This window comes from Pseudorca crassidens, chromosome 18 (assembly GCF_039906515.1).
Source record: "Pseudorca crassidens isolate mPseCra1 chromosome 18, mPseCra1.hap1, whole genome shotgun sequence".
NCBI lineage: Eukaryota > Metazoa > Chordata > Mammalia > Artiodactyla > Delphinidae > Pseudorca > Pseudorca crassidens.
This window is the reverse complement of record NC_090313.1, coordinates 55697945-55720872: the sequence shown is the minus strand read 5'-3', so window position 1 is coordinate 55720872 and position 22928 is coordinate 55697945. Positions and strand designations below refer to the sequence as shown.

General features: G+C 37.0%; 1 protein-coding gene across 7 annotated transcripts in view; it reads left to right on the top strand.

Moving 5' to 3' along the window:
* VWA8 (von Willebrand factor A domain containing 8) overlaps window positions 1-22928 on the top strand; it is a 369572-nt gene that overhangs the window by 211992 nt on the left and 134652 nt on the right. For all 7 annotated transcript variants that reach the window (XM_067713438.1, XM_067713439.1, XM_067713440.1 and 4 more), the window contains exons 25-26: window positions 2285-2490; window positions 3793-3944. In XM_067713438.1, coding sequence (XP_067569539.1) covers window positions 2285-2490; window positions 3793-3944 — 358 coding nt within the window. The remainder of the gene's footprint in view (window positions 1-2284; window positions 2491-3792; window positions 3945-22928) is intronic.

Here is a 22928-nt window from a genome sequence, read left to right as displayed (position 1 = left end):
GCTTCGTTTCTCTGTGGCAAGTAGGTAATTCTGGATACTGGGCATTCCATACTCAACGTGAAGCGAGCTCAGTCTCCTAGTAGGATTTTTCTTTTTTTAAACATCTTTGTTGCAGTATAATTGCTTTACAATGGTGTGTTAGTTTCTGCTGTATAACAAAGTGAATCATCTATACATATACATATATCCCCATATCTCCTCCCTCTTGCATCTCCCTCCCACCCTCCCTATCCCACCCCTCTAGGTGGACACAAAGCTACGAGCCGATCTCCCTGTGCTATGCGGCTGCTTCCCACTAGCTATCTGTTTTACATTTGGTAGTGTACGTATGTCCATGGCACTTTTTGATCTAGCAATTCCACATAAGGAATTTAACTAGGGATATTCCCCGTGCAATGATTAAAGTACAAGGATAGGCAATATAGCATTGTTTATAGTAGCATAAAAAAGGAAAAAGAAGAAAACAACCCACATGTCTATCCAAATGGGACTGAATGAAGAAATTCTGTTATATCCACACAGTAGATTACTGTGCAGCTGTTACAAACAAATGGGATAACTTTGCTCATGCTGATACCAAACAAAATCCTGGAAATATATTAAGTGAAACAATAAGAACGGCGTGTGTAGTAGTCGACCATTTGAATTAATAGAGACTAACAGGCAAGGGGGATATGTTACATGAATATGCTCAACACGCGTAGAACTTCTCCAGAGGCACACTCGTCTCTTACATCCTCTTACCTTGCTGACCTTGCTTCCTGCTCTGCTCTGTGCTGCTCTCCTCAGCACTCACCCTCTTCCAGCCGCTCTGCTCTCCTGCCTCCTGAACAGGCCAGCTGTGCTCGCCTAGGGCCTTTGCGTTAGCTTTACCTGCCATGCTGTTCCCTCATATATCTGCATTTGCCCAATTGTCACCTTCTCAGTGAGGCCTACCTGACTGACTTCCCCCACCATCACCATTTCTGATGTCCTATAGTGTGCTTTTCCTTTTTTCCTTGAAGCATACAGTTTCTAACATTTGTAATTATTGTTTATTGTCTCCCCATGCCAGAATATAGGCTGCATGAGGACAGGGCTTTTTGTGTTTTTGATCTCTGAGTTATATAAAGTACGTAGAGTATTACTTGGCACATGGAAGGCATTTAACACTTATTTGATGAATGAATGAATAAGGGTTCAAATATAGTTTTATATTAGTGTTACATTTGATTTTCAGCAAAAAAGACAAAAGCTGTTCTTCACATTTGTATTTGAATGGGTTTAGCTTATGAGATAGAAGCATGAAGTTGTCATGGTTGCATTTTATTCAGTTGCTTTCATGAATATATGATAACAATAAAATAATGATTTGAGTGGTTTCTGAGTCAAAGTAAGTTCTAAATATCCTTTCTTTCTAAAATGAACATACCGAATAATGCAAATCTATTTACTTTAGCTTCCTTTGGCCCCTTGTCCTTTGGCGTATGAATCACAATTATGTGAACATTTATATGAGAAATTCATTTCTCTAGAGCATAGATTATATTTTCTAGTATGTTCTCAGTTTTCTAAATTATGGATGAAATATTTTGTGTTTCTACATTCCTTTTTCTTGATTTTAATTTAGACATTGTCTCTGCAGGTTTACTTTTCCAAAACCCACTTCTAAAGTATATTCTAGCAATCTGCACAAGATGTAAATTGTTTAGAGAGTGATGATACTAATTCCCCCTTTTTTAGTATACATGAAGAGGCATGCGTATATGTATATAATTTCTGAAGATATTCATCATGTGTTAAAGTTAAAAATGCAGTCTCAGAACCATATGAGGAGTATTTTCCAATTAATGGAAAAAGAATAAATTATCAAAACTATATATGTCTGTATGTATGCATTTTAAAAAATACTAATATGTATGGAAAAATGAAGACACTGAACTATTAACACTGGGTGCCTATGGGGGAAGGAGTGAGATTAGCAGAGACACGAGAGGACTTCTTTTTTGCTCCTTGTATTTGAATATCTCCCAGTGAAATTGTGTTCAAGTATTATACAATTTTTAACAAAAGTAAATCTATGTAGAATAAACCACACATCAGTCAGTGTCATTTTCTTTTGCTTTAGTTATTTGCCTTTTTCTCTATACCTATTTTTGGACAGGCTTTCTGTGCAGTTTTACACACTTAAAAATAGAAGTGCTTTGGTGAGCAACCCATGGCTCTTTTAACGACCATTCTATATTTCCTATGGCATTTTAATGGATTAGTTGCACGCTGAATGTGAATCTTTTTTCTCTCGTAGGTGATATTTTTAGCTGCCATGCAGTTGATAATCCCAAACCCCACTCGGAGCTCAAGATGCTCAGGCAGTATGGCCCCAATGTGCCCGAGCCCATCCTTCAGAAGCTCGTGGCTGCCTTTGGAGAGCTGAGGAGTTTAGCTGACCAGGGCATTATTAACTATCCTTATTCTACCAGAGAAGTTGTCAACATAGTCAAGCATTTACAGGTATGGCACACGCCTACGCTAAAAGTTTAAAAGAAGCCGTCAATCTTGTTTTTTTAGACTGCCTAATTTATACAAAGTCTTTCCATTTCTCTATAATTCTGATTCAAGTGATATAATATGAAATGTCTGTAATCTAAATGAACATTTTCTGTTTAACCTTTGAATTGACTTTGGCAAGGTTCTGTGCCACGGCCATTACCAAGGAGCTAGGAACTTTGGTGGAGGTTTTTTGCGGGGGTTGTGGCGGGGCGGGCGTGGGAAGACAGGAGAGTGAGACAGCGGGGAAACTTTACTACTGTTTGACTTTATACAACAAGCATATGGTATCTGAGTGAAAAATATTTTCATTTTGAAAAAAAAGACTTGGAGATAAGAAACAGACTGGGAACTAACAGTATTGATTACATACCTGTAAATACTGTGAGAAAATTTTATAAGATGGAGTAAGTGGGCAGGAGAATGGAACTCCTTATAGCCATTTGTGATGCATAGCCCACCTCGGTAAAGAAGACAAAAAGCCCATGTAGCTTCTACCTTTATAGCAAATAATGGTTTCCAAGCTAACAGTCACAAGCTAATGACTCTTGACCTCTGCTCCATCCCCATCCTCCAAGGAAAACATAGAAAGGAAAATAGAAAGCTTTGTTCTGCCTGTAAAACCATGATAAGTCCAGCTCAGATCGCAGCGCCTAAAGAAAATCAAGACAGAGGCAATAAAGGACCCAGACGACCCCACCAGTGTGAAGTTAGCTGTTAGTAGTACTTGTTTTCTTCCCTCTGCTCTTCCCTATTTCTCTATTCTCTGTACTTTTCACATTCTTCTTCCCTTCTTTTTTTGTTTATCTTTTTTTTTCATTTAGTCATAGACTTGTAACTTCTCTAAATACTTCTGTATAGATATTCAACACTCTGCTTTATTTAAATAGCATTTTTAAGTTTGGTCAATCCAGTACTCATTTTAAAAGCAGGAGATTTCAGAAAGTGGTGGAAGTCACCGAACACCAGGATCTGAGTACCGATTTAACATTTGAGACAAAGAACTGTTCCCCCTCAAATTCTGATATTTATTTAAAAAGAAAAATATTAAGTCATCAGAGCAAACCTTCAAAGAGAAAAATATTCCTCCTATCTATAAAATATTCCTCCTATCAGTATTTATTAGTTATCTGACAAGGCTAGTAAAGAAAGGTCTGGTAAAGTTCATTTGATCTTTATTGTTCTGTCAGTTTGGGAAATCTTTATAAGACCGTGTATTTTATCACATGGTAATAAGGGAATTTTTTTTTTTTTTTTTGAATACAGAAATTTCCCGCTGAAGGTCTCTCCAGTGTGGTTAGGAATGTGTTTGACTTTGATTCCTACAACAACGACATGCGGGAGATTTTGATTAACACTTTACACAAATACGGGATACCTATTGGAGCAAAACCTACCAGTGTGCAGCTGGCAAAGGAGTAAGGCAAATACTGATAAAGTACTCTTGAGTGTTACTGTTCTGGTTCTCAAATACTGATTATTCTGAATCTACTGTCATACGCTACTAAACTGAGTTGGTGTGGAAATTACTTTCCATGAGTAAGCGCTTCAGATATATGTTGCTATTTGCTGGCTGGATTCGGTTAAATAGCATTATTTATAGGTCTGTAAATTGAGAACTTCAGTTATTTCGAATGTCCCATGAGTAGATGTAATGTAATCAAATAAAGGGAAATATTTGTTTCTTTACAGCCTCTGTCCTTTTGTTGAATTCCTATGACTCTCATTTTTTCCTAATCTAGTGCAAACTCATTGTACAAACATGAAAGCTACATGAAGAGATAATATGTATTTAGTTAAGATGTTCTTATTTATGTCACCATATATTTTTCTGTTATGATAGTTTTCTAAATTTATAATCATATTAACTTGAAATTTTGGGGTTACTTATTTCAGCCTGACAGATGAGAGAGGCAGGGAAAACAAGTGAGTTTTGTTTCGTGTGGGCTAGTTGCCTGCCTTTTATTTTGTAATAACAGGCTACGTGCTTAACAAAGAATCTTGCAAATATGATGTTGTTGACCAGAAAGATAATTGACAGTATTTATTAGTAGGGAAATTAAGTCAGTGCAAATTCACTAGAAAACAGTTTTAAATATGCATAACTTATTGATAATGCATCTAATGCTGTTTTTGTCTATAAGAAAGTCAATTATCATAAATTCCCAAGGGACAAAAATTACCTTTAAGTTATTATATAACTGTCATCTCATATAGGAGGAACTCTCTACCTTTCTTAGGAAAAATTTGTTAAATATAAATTAATGATTAATCCAGCTATATATGTATATGTGTGTATATATATACACACATATACATATATATTCTAAGTGTTTACATCATCATTATTTATTCTGTTAAGTTATTATAAAACTTGTTAGAATATATGCCAATAAAAATAGTTAAAGCTTTAACAATTTCTTCAAGGATGTCTTAAAGAGAAACAAATATTTCCCTTTAGTGGTAAAAGAGCAAGATGGAGTTATGTTAGAAATTATCAGTGAATTGGTTTATATTATTAATAAGTTAGTAAATTTTCTTTTAGAGAAGAGTGATTTGGTGTCAGTTGCTAATATATACACTTTTCTGTGAAATACTATTTTGCTGATTGATTACCAGTATTTATGGGCATTTTGAAACTAGTTTGGTAATTTAATGGGTATGGCTTATCTTCTATATTAGAGAGTTCAAGAAATGTCTTTGATATGCAAACTTCTATTAGTACTCATGTTTTTTACTTCCTTTTTATAAATTATATCTTTAGTTTCAATTGGAAATAAGATGATTTTTATTACCATGAACACATTTATATAGAGTTCTAACTTCATGGAAACCAGGCTTGTGATTTTAAAATAATTTTTTTGGTACTCTTGTACAACTTGAAATAAAAATTCAAATACATATTAGTTGGTAAGATCAATCAAAAGAAAATTGTTGGCAATTTAAGTTTTAAGGAAGACAGATAAAATGATTTAACTTATCCATTACTGTCTCCAGTTCTAAACTGAAAAATTCTTGCCATGGCTTGTTCATTGTTGCCATGGCAAGTTAATTACAGCTCTAGTACTTACTTATGAGTGGAAGCAAAAGTACATTGAGCCTGGAAACAAGATGGTCATGCCTAAGACCAGGATGGAAAGAACTAGTTGTCCACCCACTGTGTATAGCTAAAAATAGACTTGTAGCCCATGTGGGGGATGTGTGAGTTTTCCTTCAGGGTGGAGATAGTACTAGACTACGATTTGCACGTTCAAAGCGTTTTTTCCTCACCTGTAAATTGCAATGACTTGAGCAGCTCAAAAGTAGTGATGTTTTATTACCCTTTAGTGAAATCCACAGGTTCCATATGTTTTATGTCTATCGAATTATCAGCCTTGTACTTTGAGAGGGCAGCATGGTAAAGTGAACAAAGCAATGTCCTGGGAATTCAGCAGTTAGTCACATGTTCAACCTGTATGTCTGGGTCAGACATGAAGAAACAGATTTTACCCTGTTTGTAAAATTGAGAGCATTTTATTCTAGATAGCATAACCATATACCTTTTCACCTAATTAATACATTTTTTAGAATGAAAGGGCACTATTAATAATAACTCTGTAAAAAGAGACGTACAATAAGACTGTCCTAGTGAGGCCAGAATATATTTTCATCTTTATAAGGTTAATAAGGTTCATTCCTATTCTGACATCCTTTGCATTTTAATATAATCTTAATTTTCTCTCATCTGCAAAAACAAAAACAAATTAAAAAGAAGTGGTACCAACACTTTCTGTTTCCCCCCTACAGTAGCACAGTTAATAGTAATCACATAGACCTCTGAAGATTTAAAGTTGTCCTCATGCAGTCTTATGATTTGCTTTGACTTTTCCATACCTTTTGCTAAACCTTCTACTTCACTAGACCTTTTGCTAAATCAGTGCTTTGAGGGTGCTCCTGCCCATCTCTGGAGATCCTATGTTACTGAAGAAGATCCACATTGGATTTCTGTCCCCAAGGAAGAAGGACCAAATGTTTTCATTACTATTAATATCCTGTTGCCCTGAATGAAAAATTGTTGCTGTTAATTTTCTTGTTCTCTAATTCAATCTTTATTCGATAGGAGCAAAATTACATTGAATCCCGAATAAGATGGTCACATTCACACACAAGAGAGGGATGGAGAAGTAATTGACCATCCACTGCATATACGTAAAAAGAGATGTAAGACAGATGTTGTAGAAGAGGGAAGTTTTCATGTGTCTTCTACAGCACCTTCCTCCTCAGCTGAAATCAGAATATACTTTGGCTGTTTGGTGATGTCCCATTAGTGCTCTTTAGTGAAATTCCTAAGAGAGATCCTGTCACTTTCCCTTTTATTCTCCTAAATAGTGCAGTGATGCTACCTATCCCATAGGTCTCTGTACATTTTTTTTTAAAAGGCCTATTGTGATATTATGAGAGGAACAGGATTTATCTTATTTACTAAACCTTTGCTAAACCTGGTACTTGCAGGCTGCATCATACTGGGCTGTTATCTTACCTTGCTTGATTGAGCCATAATGCAGCTCTTCTTCCTGATCTGTTGAATAAATAGATTCCGCATCTTAGTATTGGGATCAGAATTGGCTCCCTAGACACCCACATTGCATTTGCCCTTTTCCGCTAGTACTTCCTGAGGTTTTTCTGTTGTTTCCTTTTAAGTTTCGAATACACAGGAAAGGATATGCCAGAGAGATGGCAAACATAATGAAAAGAAGGAGGCACACTGGGAGAAATTTAGGCAGAAATAGGAGGATTTAGCTTAAACTCTGAGCTCTTAAAAAAATAATCTGAGCTTTTGAGTTTCAAATGTCATTATTGGGGAAAAAGATACACACACACATACACATACGTACATATATATGTATAATTAAGTGCAAACATCCAACCAAAGGCATATAGATTATCTGCTATAGTAGATACAGATCTACATTTCAAAGCAACGTTTGCTTGTTTTACCCTCAAATGAGCTTTTATTTTTTTAAAGTTTCTTTTATTTGGGAATAAACATACTGCTGGCACATTAGCACTTCCAAATATAAAAGTGTATTTCAGAGTAATTTATGAACTCTAACATGCTAGGGAAACATTTGTTTTAAAGGAAGAAAAAGTCCTTTATTTTGGTACATCCATTTTTAAGAGACTTACACAATATTTTATCTTAATAAATGTAATATTATTATTGCATTTTATAGATAAGGAATTTGAGGAACAGAGAGGTTACATCACTTGCCTAAGGTTAGAAAGCTGATCGGGGCAGAGCTATAATATACATAATTTTAATTCCAATTCTAAGGACAGATATAAGCAGATCCATATGCAGATTGTAGGCAGTTTCTAAATCAGAGTTATTCTTTGGATACTGAAAATTACAAATAGCTTTGGTTTAAAAGGACCCTAGGATTTTCGATAATCAACTTGGAAGTCATCATTGACCAAGATGTCATACGTGTAATAGACATATGCTTATCCTTCAGAGAGTTGTGATAGATTCACATTTGGGGGGTTTAGCCATATTTCACAATGACAAGTAAGTCGAAAAGCAGGTTAATATAGACTTTTGGCATAACAAAAATCATTCTAAAGACTCTTCATCCCCAATTAAGCTTTCCTTTTATTTTTTTTTAAATAATGGAGGTTCATGAAGTAAAACACAAGGTAATTCATTTAGAAAAATAAAAACTCTAGAAAACTTTATTTGGCTACTATATATAAGAAGCATACTAGCCATCATTCCTTCCTGATTTGGAACACAAGAGGAATTTATTGAACCTTCTCAAACGTTGTAGTCATATTTACATAAATCAAACATACAGAGAAATTATCTCTACCCTCTGAATTTTAGCTTCATGTATTTTTCTCTCCCTGTCTTCCCTAGGAGACACACATAATCTATAAAATATTTAAATGATCATCCTTCTTGATCCACATTCTTTGTCCTCAACCCTATTGATTTTTTTTAATGCTGCTTAGTTGATTCTTTTTTTTTTTTAATAAATGTATTTATTTATTTATTTTTGGCTGCGTTGGGTCTTTGTTGCTGCACGCAGGCTTTTTCTAGTTGCAGAGAGTGGGAGCTGCTCTTCACTGCAGTGCACAGGCTTGTCATTGCGGTGGCTTCTCTTGTTGCGGAGCACGGGCTGTAGGTGCGCGGGCTTCAGTAGTTGTGGCACATGGGCTCAGTAGTTGTGGCTCACGGGCTCTAGAGTGCAGGCAGTAGTTGTGGTGCAAGGGCTTAGTTGCTCCACAGCATATGGGATCTTCCTGGACCAGGGCTCAAACCCATGTCCCCTACATTGGCAGGCGGATTCTTAACCACTGTGCTACCAGGGAAGCCCTGCTTAGTTTATTCTTAAGCCAGTTTCTTTTTTTTTTCCCAAAGCATTTATTGCCTGTTTGTCACTGGCAAAGTATCTACAGTCTACCAAACATTTATTTGTGTAAGACAAGTAGAATAAAAAATTTGAGGAAATTTAAAGGCTTTTATATGTAGGATTTCTCTATGATGCATATTTACTAAATGAAGAGTGATATCCCATTTATTTTTTAAATAAATTAGCAAAAAGAAAATTAAAACACTAATAATTCCACCATCCAGAGACAACCATTGTTTAATCCTTCTAGATCTTTTCCTAGGATTCTATGTGTTATTTCAACTGAGAAATATTTCTTTCTAGTTTTTCTTTTCTGAGTTTTTCTTCTTAATAGGAGAGACATGTCCCTGAAAGGAGATCCTTTTATAAACACTTCATTCTCACTCTTCTTTGTTGAAAAGAAATATATCTATAATGGTTTAGATTCGAGTATGTATGACATTCCTCCCATTACCCCACTTTTGTCTCCTTCCCTCTTGTTAGTTGAGTTTTTAGACTTAAGATATTTATTCTAACGTAATGAACAGATCATAAAGCATCTAAGGTGCTTTATCCCAGGCATTTCTCTGGCATTTCAACACAAAGTAAGGAATAAACACATTAACATCAACACTTTGTGTCTTTATGCATATGTTTCAATGTCATTATCCTTTACAGACTCATAGAAATGCTGTTGCTAGACAGACTGTACATCTAAAAATGACTGTTATATGTGACTGCTCTTTTAAAGTGTCCCATAGCTGGTGAAGAAGCCCTATGGAGTCTTGTAATTACTCCTCCAGTGTCCTCTTGATGTCTGTATTCTCTCTCTGCTTTCAAATCCTTTATTAAAATTTTATTAACTTCATTTTTCAAGCAAAATAAGGTAACTTTATGTGGTCTAAGACCATATTAGCCAATATTTTTATTAAATTTCTCTAATAGGTTCGCATTTTAAATAATTTTAAAACACAGTGGTAGCTGTTAATAGTAGTTGCCTTTGGGAGAGGCTCTGGAAAGGGGAAAGGGGGCCTCACTTTCTATTCTAACATATGTATTATTTTCTATATTTTATTTTTTAAATGTCCATAGACTATCTGGGCCCTGGAATTTTTCATTCTGTTTTCTTATTTAAATAAAATTAAAATGTTAAAGTAAAGGTCTATTCTGAAATTGCTATTTCGTGGGACCTTTGCCTCCAGGACAGCAAAGCTTACACCGCTCTGCAATGCCTACTCTAAGGGTGTAACATTGGCACCCTTACCAATGACAAATGAGAAATCAAGTTAACCGGACATTGCTATGGCAGTTCAACACAATATAAGTAAGCTTTATGCATTGGTAGACATCAACATAAACGTATCAAGGGAGAGAAGACAACACATTTTTAAGGCAGCAAAAATTAAAATATTGATATTTATCAAATGCTTACTAAGGGCTCTAAGCACTTCACAAATACTAACTCAATCTATACAACAATTCTGTTTTTTCTATTGGGCAAGTAATTCCTTCCTATTTTATTATCTAGTAGGTGTAAGAGTGTGTGTGTGTGTATGTGTTACAGATGAAGAAACTGAGGCTCAAGAGACTCTAAGTAACTTAACAAATTATACAACTAATAAATGGCAGGATGGGAGATTCAAACACAGATCTGTCTGTTCCAGAGCCTTTTGTTCACTCACCATGCAGTCTCCACATTCTTGCATGAGAAAGCAATGTAATCAACACTGGACTGCAAGATTTTAAACATAATGTTTCTAAAGAAACTTCAGAGTTGTTTTCCAAATTTCATTTCCTACCCTTTTGAGACATGTATCATGCAAAATATACATTTAACTTTTATGTGGTGACTAGGCCCATCATTTTAATCACAGTGTCCTTTAAATTAATGCCATTTGTCATGGATTACAGAAGTAAATAAAAACATCTTTTTTATATGATGCAAGCAAATTTGCTTATATCTTTTCTCCTACAATAAGGATTTGATTTTTGAAAAGTCAAAATAGATGACATTCACAAATTCTTCAAAATGAGTAGAACGATTCTTTTCTTTTTTCAGTTTATTCTATATAGAATCCTTTACTTAGAACTACCATCCTCAAAATCACACTCATTATATAGTTAGCTTTGGCAGAATAATTATAAATCACTGTGCATTTTCTGTGCATCTGTGAGTTGCTTCTAAGTCATTACAAATTAGAGTTGGCCTCCATCGCGGGGCCAATAGCTCCTGTGTTCAAAGGTGGAATGGACTCCCCAGGGGAAAGGTAGGGTATACCTTCTTGTAGTCCGGGTTCAAAGAGATCAGGATGAATCTTGTTGGGGAGGTACTCAAGTGATTCAAACTTAGAATACCGGATTAAATAGCTTTTAATGTCCTTCAAACTCATAGATTCTATGGTTCACTGCCCCTAGATGAACTGGATACCTGAACAAGTTGTCACTCTTCTCCCTTATATCAGCAACCATTCATTACTTTATCAGCCAGTCTCACAGCATATTTTAACAGAACTCCCGATGAGGGTAACTAAGGTCATGCTTTCCTGTTGTAAGAGGTGTTGATATTTCATTGCAGTGTGTGGTACCTGATCATGTTTAGTATTGATCTTTCTGTTTAGAGTAGTGCCAGGTGTGCACATTTGCAGACAGAATAGCTTCATCTATAGTGAATGTGTCTTAAAAGGGTATCTGTCTAGAATCAGTTTTCTACATTAAGACTTATCCTATGTAATTGGAACATCAACAGCAGCTGCTTCTTCTCTGACCAAGACCAACTACGGGGTCTTCCAAGTACCAGAGACATCAAAAACATCCCCAACCAGGGCCTCCCTTAGGAGTAATTTCATAAGGTGTATCTTTCAATATAAGAATGATTATCCGTTTACTATTTATCCCATTAAATTAAAAGACGCACTTCTTAAAGTTTTGTGCTTCTCCTTCCATTTTCCAAACTATTATATGGTATAATTTTCTTTTTGAAGTCTGGTTTTTACAGATGAGTTCATTATATTGATCGTGAAGTTCTAAGGTCTGCAGTTCCACTCTGCATCATGATTTACTTGCACTTCATAAAAGAGCTCTCAGTTTTCAAAAACAGTAAGATTTACATAGTGACACTATTATAAGCAGAAGGGTGGTATTGGGCTTTACAGTTTCATAGTCCTTGCCCTTTATTCTCTTGGTATTTTATGAAGTAGCTTCACAGCCATTTTATTTGCTTTCAGCTCCTTTATGGGGGTGCAGAGAAAAATTTAAAAATATAACCAATCTACATAGAAATTGTCAAGATCTATGAACCTTCTTCCATACTCATCTTCAGCAGTCTCACAGAATTATCCTTGATCCTTTAGGCGTTTGTAAGTGATATCTGTCACCTGGCTGAGTAGAAATCCCCAATCCCGACCAATAGGTAACTCTTCCAGATACACTTGCAAAGTAGATTGCATTGTTTGTTGAGAGTCATGTAGTCAGGATGCAGTGAGGAAGATCTGCCATGGTGGTTTGCAACTTGCCATCAAGATGAGAAACAAGTAGGTGAAGATGTTGTCCGTTGTAATGTAACCAAATATTCATTCATTTAACAAACACTATTGTACATTTATGTGGTAAACACTAAGTAGGGAGTCAGAAATATAAAGGTGAAGAAGGCTCAGTACCTGCCTTCAAGGAGGTCATTATAATTGGGGAAGCACTGAAGTAGAGTGACTTGTGTTCTGTGAGAGCCACACAAGAGCGAGTGAAGAGGTGGGGTTGCTGCCTTCTGCCCTGGGGGAGATTCAGGGATAGTAACCAAGCTGAATCTTTATAGGATGACTAGGTGTTCTCCAGGCAAATAAAGGAGAAGAAAGCGCTTCAAGCAGAGACAGTTTTAAGAGGTCATGGTGCCTTTTGGAAAATGCAAGTATTTTGGTGACTAAAACTAAAGATTAAATGAGGGCATGCTATGTGGTGAGACTTAAAAGAAGAGAAGAGTCGGGGGAACCCTAGAAGAATTTGAAGCCAGAAAGTAGCATGGTCTGATTCATAATTTAGGAAGACCCCTTTAAGTTTTCTAAAGATAAGAAACTGAAAGACAGTGAAACTGAAGGCAGGAAGACCTACCTGCTGAGAAGCAACTGCAGTAATCCCGGTGATGAACAGTGAGAGCTTCCATTGTGGCAGTGGGAATGAAAAAGAGGGACGCCGGTGAGAGAGGTTTCCGTACCAGAGTCGATGGATTCTGAGTGCCAGAGATACAAGTGAGTAAGATGTCAGCCTTACCTTCAATGAATTAACAATCTTGGGAAAACATGTAAACTCCCAACCTTATTACGCAATTTTATGTTCAAAGTACTACATTTGCAGTAGGGTTTCTCATCCTGTGAGTCCTTTTTGTGGGAAATAACAGGACTCAAACAACCTTTTTTTTTTTTTTTACTTGGGCCTCTTACTGTTGTGGCCTCTGCCGTTGCGGAGCACAGGCTCCGGACGCGCAGGCCCCGCGGCCATGGCTCACGGGCCCAGCCGCTCCGTGGCATGTGGGATCTTCCCGGACCGGGGCATGAACCCGTGTCCCCTGCATCGGGAGGCGGACTCTCAACCACTGCGCCACCAGGGAAGCCCCAAACAACTTTTGTTTGTTTGTTTGTTTTCTGGGAAAATTTCCAACTGGGAAAGTTTCAGTCCCAGTCATTATTCATGTGAATAATTAGAAACAGAAAGAATTTAAGATAGGAAAATACTAAGATGTAGTTGGTAAAGCAGATGGCAGAAAAAGAGAAGTTTTTGCAGTGAAATTTGAAGAGAGATGAGGGAAAGGAAACCCAAGCCCCAGAACTGTAGTTTCACATCTTCTATGAAGAAGAAGAAAGCCAGAGATATGTGGAGCAAGGTGACAACATCTGCTTTAGCACGGAGTGACCCTGGGCAGCAGCACAGACCCTGCGCAGTGTCACGCTGGATACCAGGGAGCAATTTGAGAAGTGTTAGCCAAGAATAACAAGTCTCCCTAAATCTTTTTCCATCCTATATCCAAATGAATCTTTATTTCTGTGACCACAGCAGGACCTTGGTGGCAGAGGTGCACAAGTCTAAGTTATAAAGTGAAAACCATAATGTCTAAATGCAGAGCCAGCCAGTGAAAGGGAAAGCACATGTACATACTCGTGTACATATCATTCGCAGCAAAGCAAAATTTATTTACCAGCAACATGTGTGACCGTAGGGAAGGGAAATTCAGAAGTTTCTAGCAAACAAGGGAGGGTAATTGGGGATAGTAGTACCCATTATTACTAATTTAAAGTGTTTAGAGTGACATTTCTGTTTTCTCTATGTAGTGTGTTGACTTTTTATTTTAGTAAGTATAAATATTTACAAGGGATTTCATAGATTCACTTCTGACCATGCTCTCTAAAACTGTTATTCTCTATCAGGTCTTAAATTTGAAAATGGCAAATTCTCCAGAACTCTATCTTAAGAGTTTCTAAGAGTTCCATATGTACAAATTTCCATGGAAACCCAGAAGAGCAAGAGATTCATTCTGCCCAGAAAGAAATATGGGAGAGGGATGCAAGGGGAAGTAACATTTGAATTGGGCCTTAAAAATGAGAAGGATTTCATCAAAGAGGCAATAGCAGAAAGGAATTCTGGGCTGAAGTAATAACCTCATGGAAGCATGAAAATGCATAGCGTGTTCAGGAACAGCAAGTAGCAATTTGAGGTAACTAAGGCATACATTAGCTGGAGAGTAAGAGGAAGGGGTAAGAACCAAAGGTGGAAATACTTGTCAGTGTTATTCTATTAAAGGTTCCAGTAAACTCAGTTAATTATTACCAGAGGTTAGATTTAAAACATTAGGAATGAGTGAGGCCTGCTAAAATTGGAGTTGTTCTTTTTCTTCTCAAAGATGGTAGTAATTGGTGAATTTTTGAGTGTCGGTGGAACTACCCAGAAGGGTTCCATTATTCCCATGAAAATTAGTAGTTCTTGTGGTAAGGAAATGTTTTAGGAATTGTTGATAATAGGTATATCAACAACTTTTGCAGAATGCCCCTAGAAAGATCCAAATCTTTTTCATGTGTTTCTTTCATACTCCAGAAATAGTATTGGCAAATGTTCAGAGAAGGCAGAAGTTTGCCAGAACATACTCTTTAAAACCCCAGCTCACCTCTATGGAACAATCTTAGACAAATCTCTTGTATGTCATTCAGACTCTATAACTCAACTTTGGTGTCCGTGTGCACCGTGTTATGAAATGTATACATGCTTAAAAAAAACTTTTTCCTTTCTGTAACTTGGCTAAGTGCTATAATTTGACCTGAGTCATAATTTTGAAAGTCACCTTTTTTTTGAGTTAAAAGTTTTTCTTCCAGATCTTTATTAATTCTTCCACAAGGGATTAAGAAACATCACAACATATGAATTGAAATACTTCATTGTTTTAAAAAACATAAATTCATGAATGACATGATAAAAAGTAGTACTATTAATAAGTCTTAAGTTCATCCTCTTCCCCTTTAAAATCAAATCCAGACATCATTCCAGCTAGGACTATAACAAACTTAAACAATACAAGTGACAAGATCTTAAAACTATGGAAAATGGCATTGTTGTTTCAATCAGGTCAGGTATAACAACTTAAGTCTGGTTGGAGTTGAATGACAGATTTCAGTAATGGAATATAGGGCCTTTTGCTAACTGGTTAGTAGTTAGAATTACCCCCAAATTACTGTTGAATATGTCTCGAATTCCAAAGCTTATTCATACACTCAGTTATAATTCCCCTTCCCCCTAACTACTAACTTATTGAAGGGGAGAGAGTTAATAACCATCAAATTTTTCCACAACTTATTGGGAGGACTTAGTGGAAAATAAATGAGGGGCTTTGGTTTACCTCAGTTGGCCAGCCTGGAGCCCACAGGAAGTCTAGAAACAACTCCCTGTGTTACCAAGGATCTGACAGAGTCAGTTTGATTGTGCAACAGCAGAACACCCTGCGTATGTGACTTTCAGTTGCAATTGTTAACGCTAATAGCATCTTGTTATGTGGTTCTGGAATAGCTTCTATATGGGGCACCTGAAGGTCTTTCCCATACTCTGCCAACCAAACTGCTAGTACTATTTTTAAATGGAACCAGGCAACCTGTAATTTCCATGACTGTTACTTAGAATGAGTTGGCAAGTTCAAAGCAGCTTTCATGAATATCCCTGGGGGTTGTCAGTAAAAATTGGAAGTCAAGCAAAGTTACTTTTTCCCAAATGGATAAAGGTTTTTGGTTTTGTTTTGTTTTTAGCATCTGTATGATACTTTGTGGGATTATTAAAGGATATATTAGACATTTTTTTAGGCTAGATTTCAACCTATCAACCGAGCATCATTTTTATTAAGCAGTTCTCCACTTCTGATTAGATTTCCAGATGTGTAACTGTTTCTCTTGTCTTCAAAGAGCCAATTTAGGATGTATGTAGAGCTCCTTTTTTTAAAAAAAAAAAAACAGCAATTTTGTCTATCAGGCACCTATTCTATTGATAGGTATAGGTATAGATAGGTATAGATAGGTATAGATAATTTCATTCTGTTTATTTATTTTAACTCCAGAGCACTAAGGTAATGTAAGATCTACCACTGGTACTTCGCTCCACTCACTTTAGTGATCATCAGAGACCTCCCCCAGCTGTAAGAAACCAGAACCTTACAGATTATCCCTTTCGTCTCACAAAGGAAGAAATTAACACTCAGAGAAATTGTCTAACTTTTCCCTTCACAAGTTTGCTAGTTAATAAAAGAACTAGCACTAGAACCTACTAAGTCTTCTACACTAGAGGGAACTTAGGTGTGTCTCCTTCCTTTGTTTTCTCCTCTGTATTTAGAGACTTAATTCTCCTTTGGTGAACTGCTGAAAGCAATGAAGAATCCTGTTCATTCCCTAAACAAGGACAGGGAGATTCCAGTCTATGAGATGTTTTCAAGATCTGCCCTTTTGACACGGAAATGTGTTTTTATAACATTTAAGAGAGAACACAGTAATAGTAAATCCTCTGACTCACTGCCTCTTCCACCTCATTACCGGTAGAAACATGGAAATAAGTGGATGACCGATCAGGATAATTGTCCACGTACCTAAAATGTATTTTAAATGACAGATACAAAAACACATACGTACTTCCGAATGATTTATGACTTAGAAAAATTTCAATGTAAATTTCTTTTAAATTTCTTTCCTTCTGTGTTAAACATTAACATTTCAAAGGACAAAAATCATATTCCACCAGAAAGCATGGTTTCATATTCTTTTTTTTGTACAATTTAGCAAACCTTTTTTAAATTTAATTTTATTTATTTTTTATACAGCAGGTTCTTATTAGTTATCCATTTTATACATATTAGTGTATACCTGTCAATCCCAATCACCTAATTCATCCCACCACCACCACCATCCCCCACCACTTTCCCCCCTTGGTGTCCATATGTTTGTTGTCTACATCTGTGTCTCAATTTCTGCCCTGCAAGCCGGTTCATCTGTACCATTTTTCTAGGTTCCTCATATATGGGTTAATATGCGATATTTCTTTTTCTCTTTCTGACTTACTTCACTCTGTATGACAGTCTCTAGATTCATCCACATCTCTACAAATGACCCAATTTCATTCCTTTTTATGGCTGAGTAATATTCCATTGTATACATGTACCACATCTTCTTTATCCATTGGTCTGTCACTGGGCATTTAGGTTGCTTCCATGACCTGGCTATTGTACATACTGCTGCAATGAACATTGGGGTGCATATGTCTTTTTGAATTATAGTTTTCTCTGGGTATATGCCCAGTAGTGGGATTGCTGGGTCATATGGTAATTCTGTTTTTAGTTTTTTAAGGAACCTCCATACTGTTCTCCATAGTGGCTGTATCAATTTACATTCCCACCAACAGTGCAAGAGGGTTCCCTTTTCTCCACACCCTCTCCAGCATTTGTTTGTAGATTTTCTGATGATGCCCATCCTAACTGGTGTGAGGTGATACCTCACTGTAGTTTGGATTTGCATTTCTCTAATAATTAGTGATGTTGAGCAGCTTTTCATGTGCTTCTTGGCCATCTGTATGTCTGCTTTGAAGAAATGTCTATTTAGGTCTTCTCCCCATTTTTTGATTGGCTTGTTTCCTTTTTTAATATTGAGCTGCATGAGCTGTTTATATATTTTGGAGATTAATTCTTTGTCCGTTGATTTGTTCGCAAATATTTTCTCCCATTATGAGGGCTGTCTTTTGGTCTTGTGTGTAGTTTCCTTTGCTTTGCAAAAGCTTTTAAGTTTCATTAGGTCCCATTTGTTTATTTTTGTTTTTATTTCCATGACTCTAGGAGGTGGATCAAAAAAGATCTTGCTGTGATTTATATCAAAGAGTGTTCTTCCTATGTTTTCCTCTAGGAGTTTTATAGTGTCTGGTCTTATATTTAGGTCTCTAATCCATTTTGAGTTTATTTTTGTGTATGGTGTTAGGGAGTTTTCTAATTTCATTCTTTTTGTTGTTGTTGTTTGTTTTGTTTTGGGTTTTTTTTGCGGTACACGGGCTTCTCACTGCTGTGGCCTCTCCCGCCATGGAGCACAGGCTCCGGACACGCAGGCCCAGTGGCCATCACTCATGGGCCCAGCCGCTCCGCAGCACGTGGGATCCTCCCGGACCGGGGCACGAACCCGTGTCCCCTGCATTGGCAGGCGGACTCTCAACCACTGCGCCACCAGGGAAGCCCTCTAATTTCATTCTTTTACATGGAGCTGTCCAGTTTTCCCAGCACCACTTATTGAAGAGGCTGTCTTTTCTCCATTTTATATGCTTGCCTCCTTTGTCATAGATTAGTTGACCATAGGTGCGTGGGTTTATCTCTGGGCTTTCTATCCTGTTCCATTGATCTATATTTCTGTTTTTTTGTCAATACCATATTGTCTTGATTACTGTAGCTTTGTAGAATGGTCTGAAGTCAGGAAGTCTGATTCCTTCAGCTCCGTTTTTTTCCCTCAAGACTGTTTTGGCTATTCGGGGTCTTTTGTGTCTCCATACAAATTTTAAGACTTTTTTTTCTAGTTCTGTAAAAAATGCCATTGGTAATTTGATGGGGATTGCATTGAATCTGTAGATTGCTTTGGGTAGTATGGTCATTTTCACAGTGTTGATTCTTCCAATCCAAGAACATGGTATATCTCTCCATCTGTTTGTATCATCTTTAATTTCTTTCAACAGTGTCTTATAGTTTTCTGTCTACAGGTCTTTTGTCTCCCTAGGTAGGTTTATTCCTAGGTATTTTATTCTTTCTGTTGCGATGGTAAATGGGAGTGTTTCCTTAATTTCTCTTTCAGATTTTTCATCATTAGTGTATAGGAATGCAAGAGATTTCTGTGCATTAATTTTGTATCCTGCAACTTTACCAAATTCATTGATTAGCTCTAGTAGCTTTCTGGTGGCATCTTTAGGATTCTTTATGTATAGTATCATGTCATCTGCAAACAGTGACAATTTTACTTCTTTTCCAATTTGTATTCCTTTCATTTCTTTTTCTTCTCTGATTGCCGTGGTTAGGACTTCCAAAACTGTGTTGAATAATAGTGGCAAGAGTGGACATCCTTGTCTTGTTCCTGGTCTTAGGGGAAATGTTTTCGGTTTTTCACCATTGAGAATGATGTTTGCTGTGGGTTTGTCATATATGGCCTTTGTTATGTTGAGGGAGGTTCCCTCTATGCCCACTTTCTAGAGAGTTTTTATCATAAATAGGTGTTGAATTTTTTCAAAAGCTTTTTCTGCATCTATTGAGATGATCATATGGTTTTTATTCAATTTGTTTATATGGTGTATCACATTGATGGATTTGCCTATATTGAAGGATCCTTACATCCCTGGGATAAATCCCACTTGATCATGGTGTACGATCCTTTTAATGTGTTGTTGGATTCTGTTTGCTAGTATTTTTTTTTTTTTGCTGTACGCAGACCTCTCACTGTTGTGGCCTCTCCCATTGCGGAGCACAGGCTCCGGACGCGCAGGCTCAGTGGCCATGGCTCATGGGTTCAGCCGCTCTGTGGCATGTTGGATCTTCTTGGACCAGGGCACGAACCCGTGTCCCCTGCATCGGCAGGCGGACTCTCAACCACTGCGCCACCAGGGAAGCCCGTGTTTGCTACTATTTTGTTGAGGCTTTTTGCATCTATATTTATCAGTGATATTGGTCTGTAATTTTCTTTTTTTGTAGTATCTTTATCTGGTTTTGGTATCAGGGTGATGGTGGCCTCATAGAGTGAGTTTGTGAGTGTTCAGTCCTCTGCAGTTTTTTGGAAGAGTTTGAGATGGATGGGTGTTAGCTCTTCTCTAAATGTTTGAGAGAATTCACCTGTGAAGCCATCTGGTCCTGGACTTTTGTTTGTTGGAAGATTTTTAATCACAGTTTCAGTTTCATTACTTGTGATTGGTCTGTTCATATTTTCTGTTTCTTCCTGGTTCAGTCTTGGAAGGTTATACCTTTCTAAGAATTTTTCCCATTTCTTCCAGGTTGTCCATTTTATTATCATAGAGTTGCTTGTCGTAGTCTCTTTGGATGCTTTGTAGTTCTGCGGTGTCTGTTGTAACTTCTTTTTTGTTTCTAATTTCATTGAGTTGAGTCTTCTCCCTCTTTTTCTTGATGAGTCTGGCTAATGGTTTATCAATTTTGTTTATCTTCTCAAAGAACCAGCTTTTAGATTTATTGATCTTTGCTATTGTTTTCTTTGTTTTTATTTCATTTATTTCTGCTCTGATCTTTATGATTACTTTCCTTCTGCTAATTTTGGGTTTTGTTTGTTCTTCTTTCTCTTGTTCCTTTAGGGGTAAGTTTAGAATGTTTATTTGGGATTTTTCTTGTTTCTTGAGGTAGGCTTGTATAGCTACAAACTTCCCTCTTAGAACTGCTTTTGCTGCATCCCCTAGGTTTTGGATCGTTGTGTTTTCATTATCATTTGTCTCTAGGTATTTTTTGATTTCCTCTTTGATTTCTTCAGTGATCTCTTGGTTATTTAGTAACGTCTTGTTTAGCCTCCATGTGTTTGTGTTTTTTTCCTGTAATTGATTTCTAATCTCATAGCGTTGTGGTCAGAAAAGATGCTTGATATGATTTCAGTTTTAAATTTACTGAGGCTTGATTTGTGACCCAAGATGTGATCTAACCTGGAGAATGTTCCATGCGCACTTGAGAAGAAAGTGTAATCTGCTGTTTTGGGATGGAATATCCTATAAATATCAATTAAATCTATCTGGTCTATTGTGTCATTTAAAGCTTGTGTTTCCTTATTAATTTTCTGTTTGGATGATCTGTCCATTGGTGTAAGTGAGGTGTTAAAGTCCCCTACTATTATTGTGTTACTGTCGACTTCCTCTTTTATAGCTGTTTGCAGTTGCCTTATGTATTGAGGTGCCCCTATGTTGGGGGCATATATATTCATAATTGTTATATTTCCTTCTTGGATTGATCCCTTGATCATTATGTAGTGTCCTTCCTTGTCTCTTGTAACATTCTTTATTTTAAAGTCTATTTTATCTGATATGAGTATTGCTTTCTTTTGATTTCCATTTGCATGGAATATCTTTTTCCATCCCCTCACTTTCAGTCTGAATGTGTCCCTAGGTCTGAAGTGGGTCTCTTGTAGACAGAATATATATGGGTCTTGTCTTTGTATCCATTCAGCAAGTCTGTGTCTTTTGGTTGGAGCATTTAATCCATTCCTGTTTAAGGTAATTATCGATATTTGTGTTCCTATTACCATTTTCTTAATTGTTTTGGGTTTGGCTTTGTAGGTCCTTTTCTTCTCTGGTGTTTTCCACTTAGAGAAGTTCCTTTAGCATTTGTTGTAAAGCTGGTTTGTTGGTGCTGAATTCTCTTAGCTTTTGCTTGTCTGTAAAGCTTTTGATTTCTCCATCGAATCTGAATGAGGTCCTTGCTGGGTAGAGTAATCTTGGTTGTAGTTTCTTCCCTTTCACCACTTTAAGTATATGATGCCACTCCCTTCTGGCTTGTAGAGTTTGTGCTGAGAAATCAGCTTTTAACCTTATGGGAGTTCCCTTGTATGTTGTCATTTTTCCCTTGCTGCTTTCAATAACTTTTCTTTGTCTTTAATTTTTGCCGATTTGATTACTATGTGTCTCGGTGTGTTTCTCCTTGGGTTTATCCTGTATGGGACTCTCTGCACTTCCCGGACTTGGGTGGCTATTTCCTTTCCCATGTTAGGGAAGTTTTCAACCATAATCTCTTCAAATATTTTCTCGGGTCCTTTCTCTCTCTCTTCTCCTTCTGGGACCCCTATAATGCGAATGTTGTTGTGTTTAATGTTGTCCCAGAGGTCTCTTAGGCTGTTTTCATTTCTTTTCATTCTTTTTTCTTTATTCTGTTCCACAGCAGTGAATTCCACCATTCTGTCTTCCAGGTCACTTATCTGTTCTTCTGCCTCTGCTATTGATTCCTTCTAGTGTATTTTTCATTTCAGCTATTGTATTGTTCATCTCTGTTTGTTTGTTCTTTAGTTCTTCTAGATCTTTGTTAAACATTTCTTGCATCTTCTCGATCTTTGCCTCCATTCTTTTTCTGAGGTCCTGCACCATCTTCACTATCATTATTCTGAATTCTTTTTCTGGAAAGTTGCCTATCTCTACTTCATTTAGTTGTTTTTCTCGGGGTTTATCTTGTTCCTTCATCTGGTACATAGCCCTCTGCCTTTTCATTTTGTCTGTCTCTCTGTGAATGTGGTTTTTGTTCCACAGGCTACAGGATTGTAGTTTTTCTTGCTTCTGCTGTCTGCCCTCTGGTGCATTAGGCTATCTAAGAGGCTTGTGCAAGTTTCCTGATGGGAGGGACTGGTGGTGGGCAGAGCTGGCTGTTGCTTTGGTGGGCAGAGCTCAGTAAAACTTTAATCCTCTTGTCTGCTGATGGGTGGAGCTGAGTTTCCTCCCTGTTAATTGTTTGGCCTGAGGCGATCCGGGCTCTTTGGTGGGCCTAATGGCGGACTCTGGGAGGGCTCACACCAAGGAGTGCTTCCCAGAACT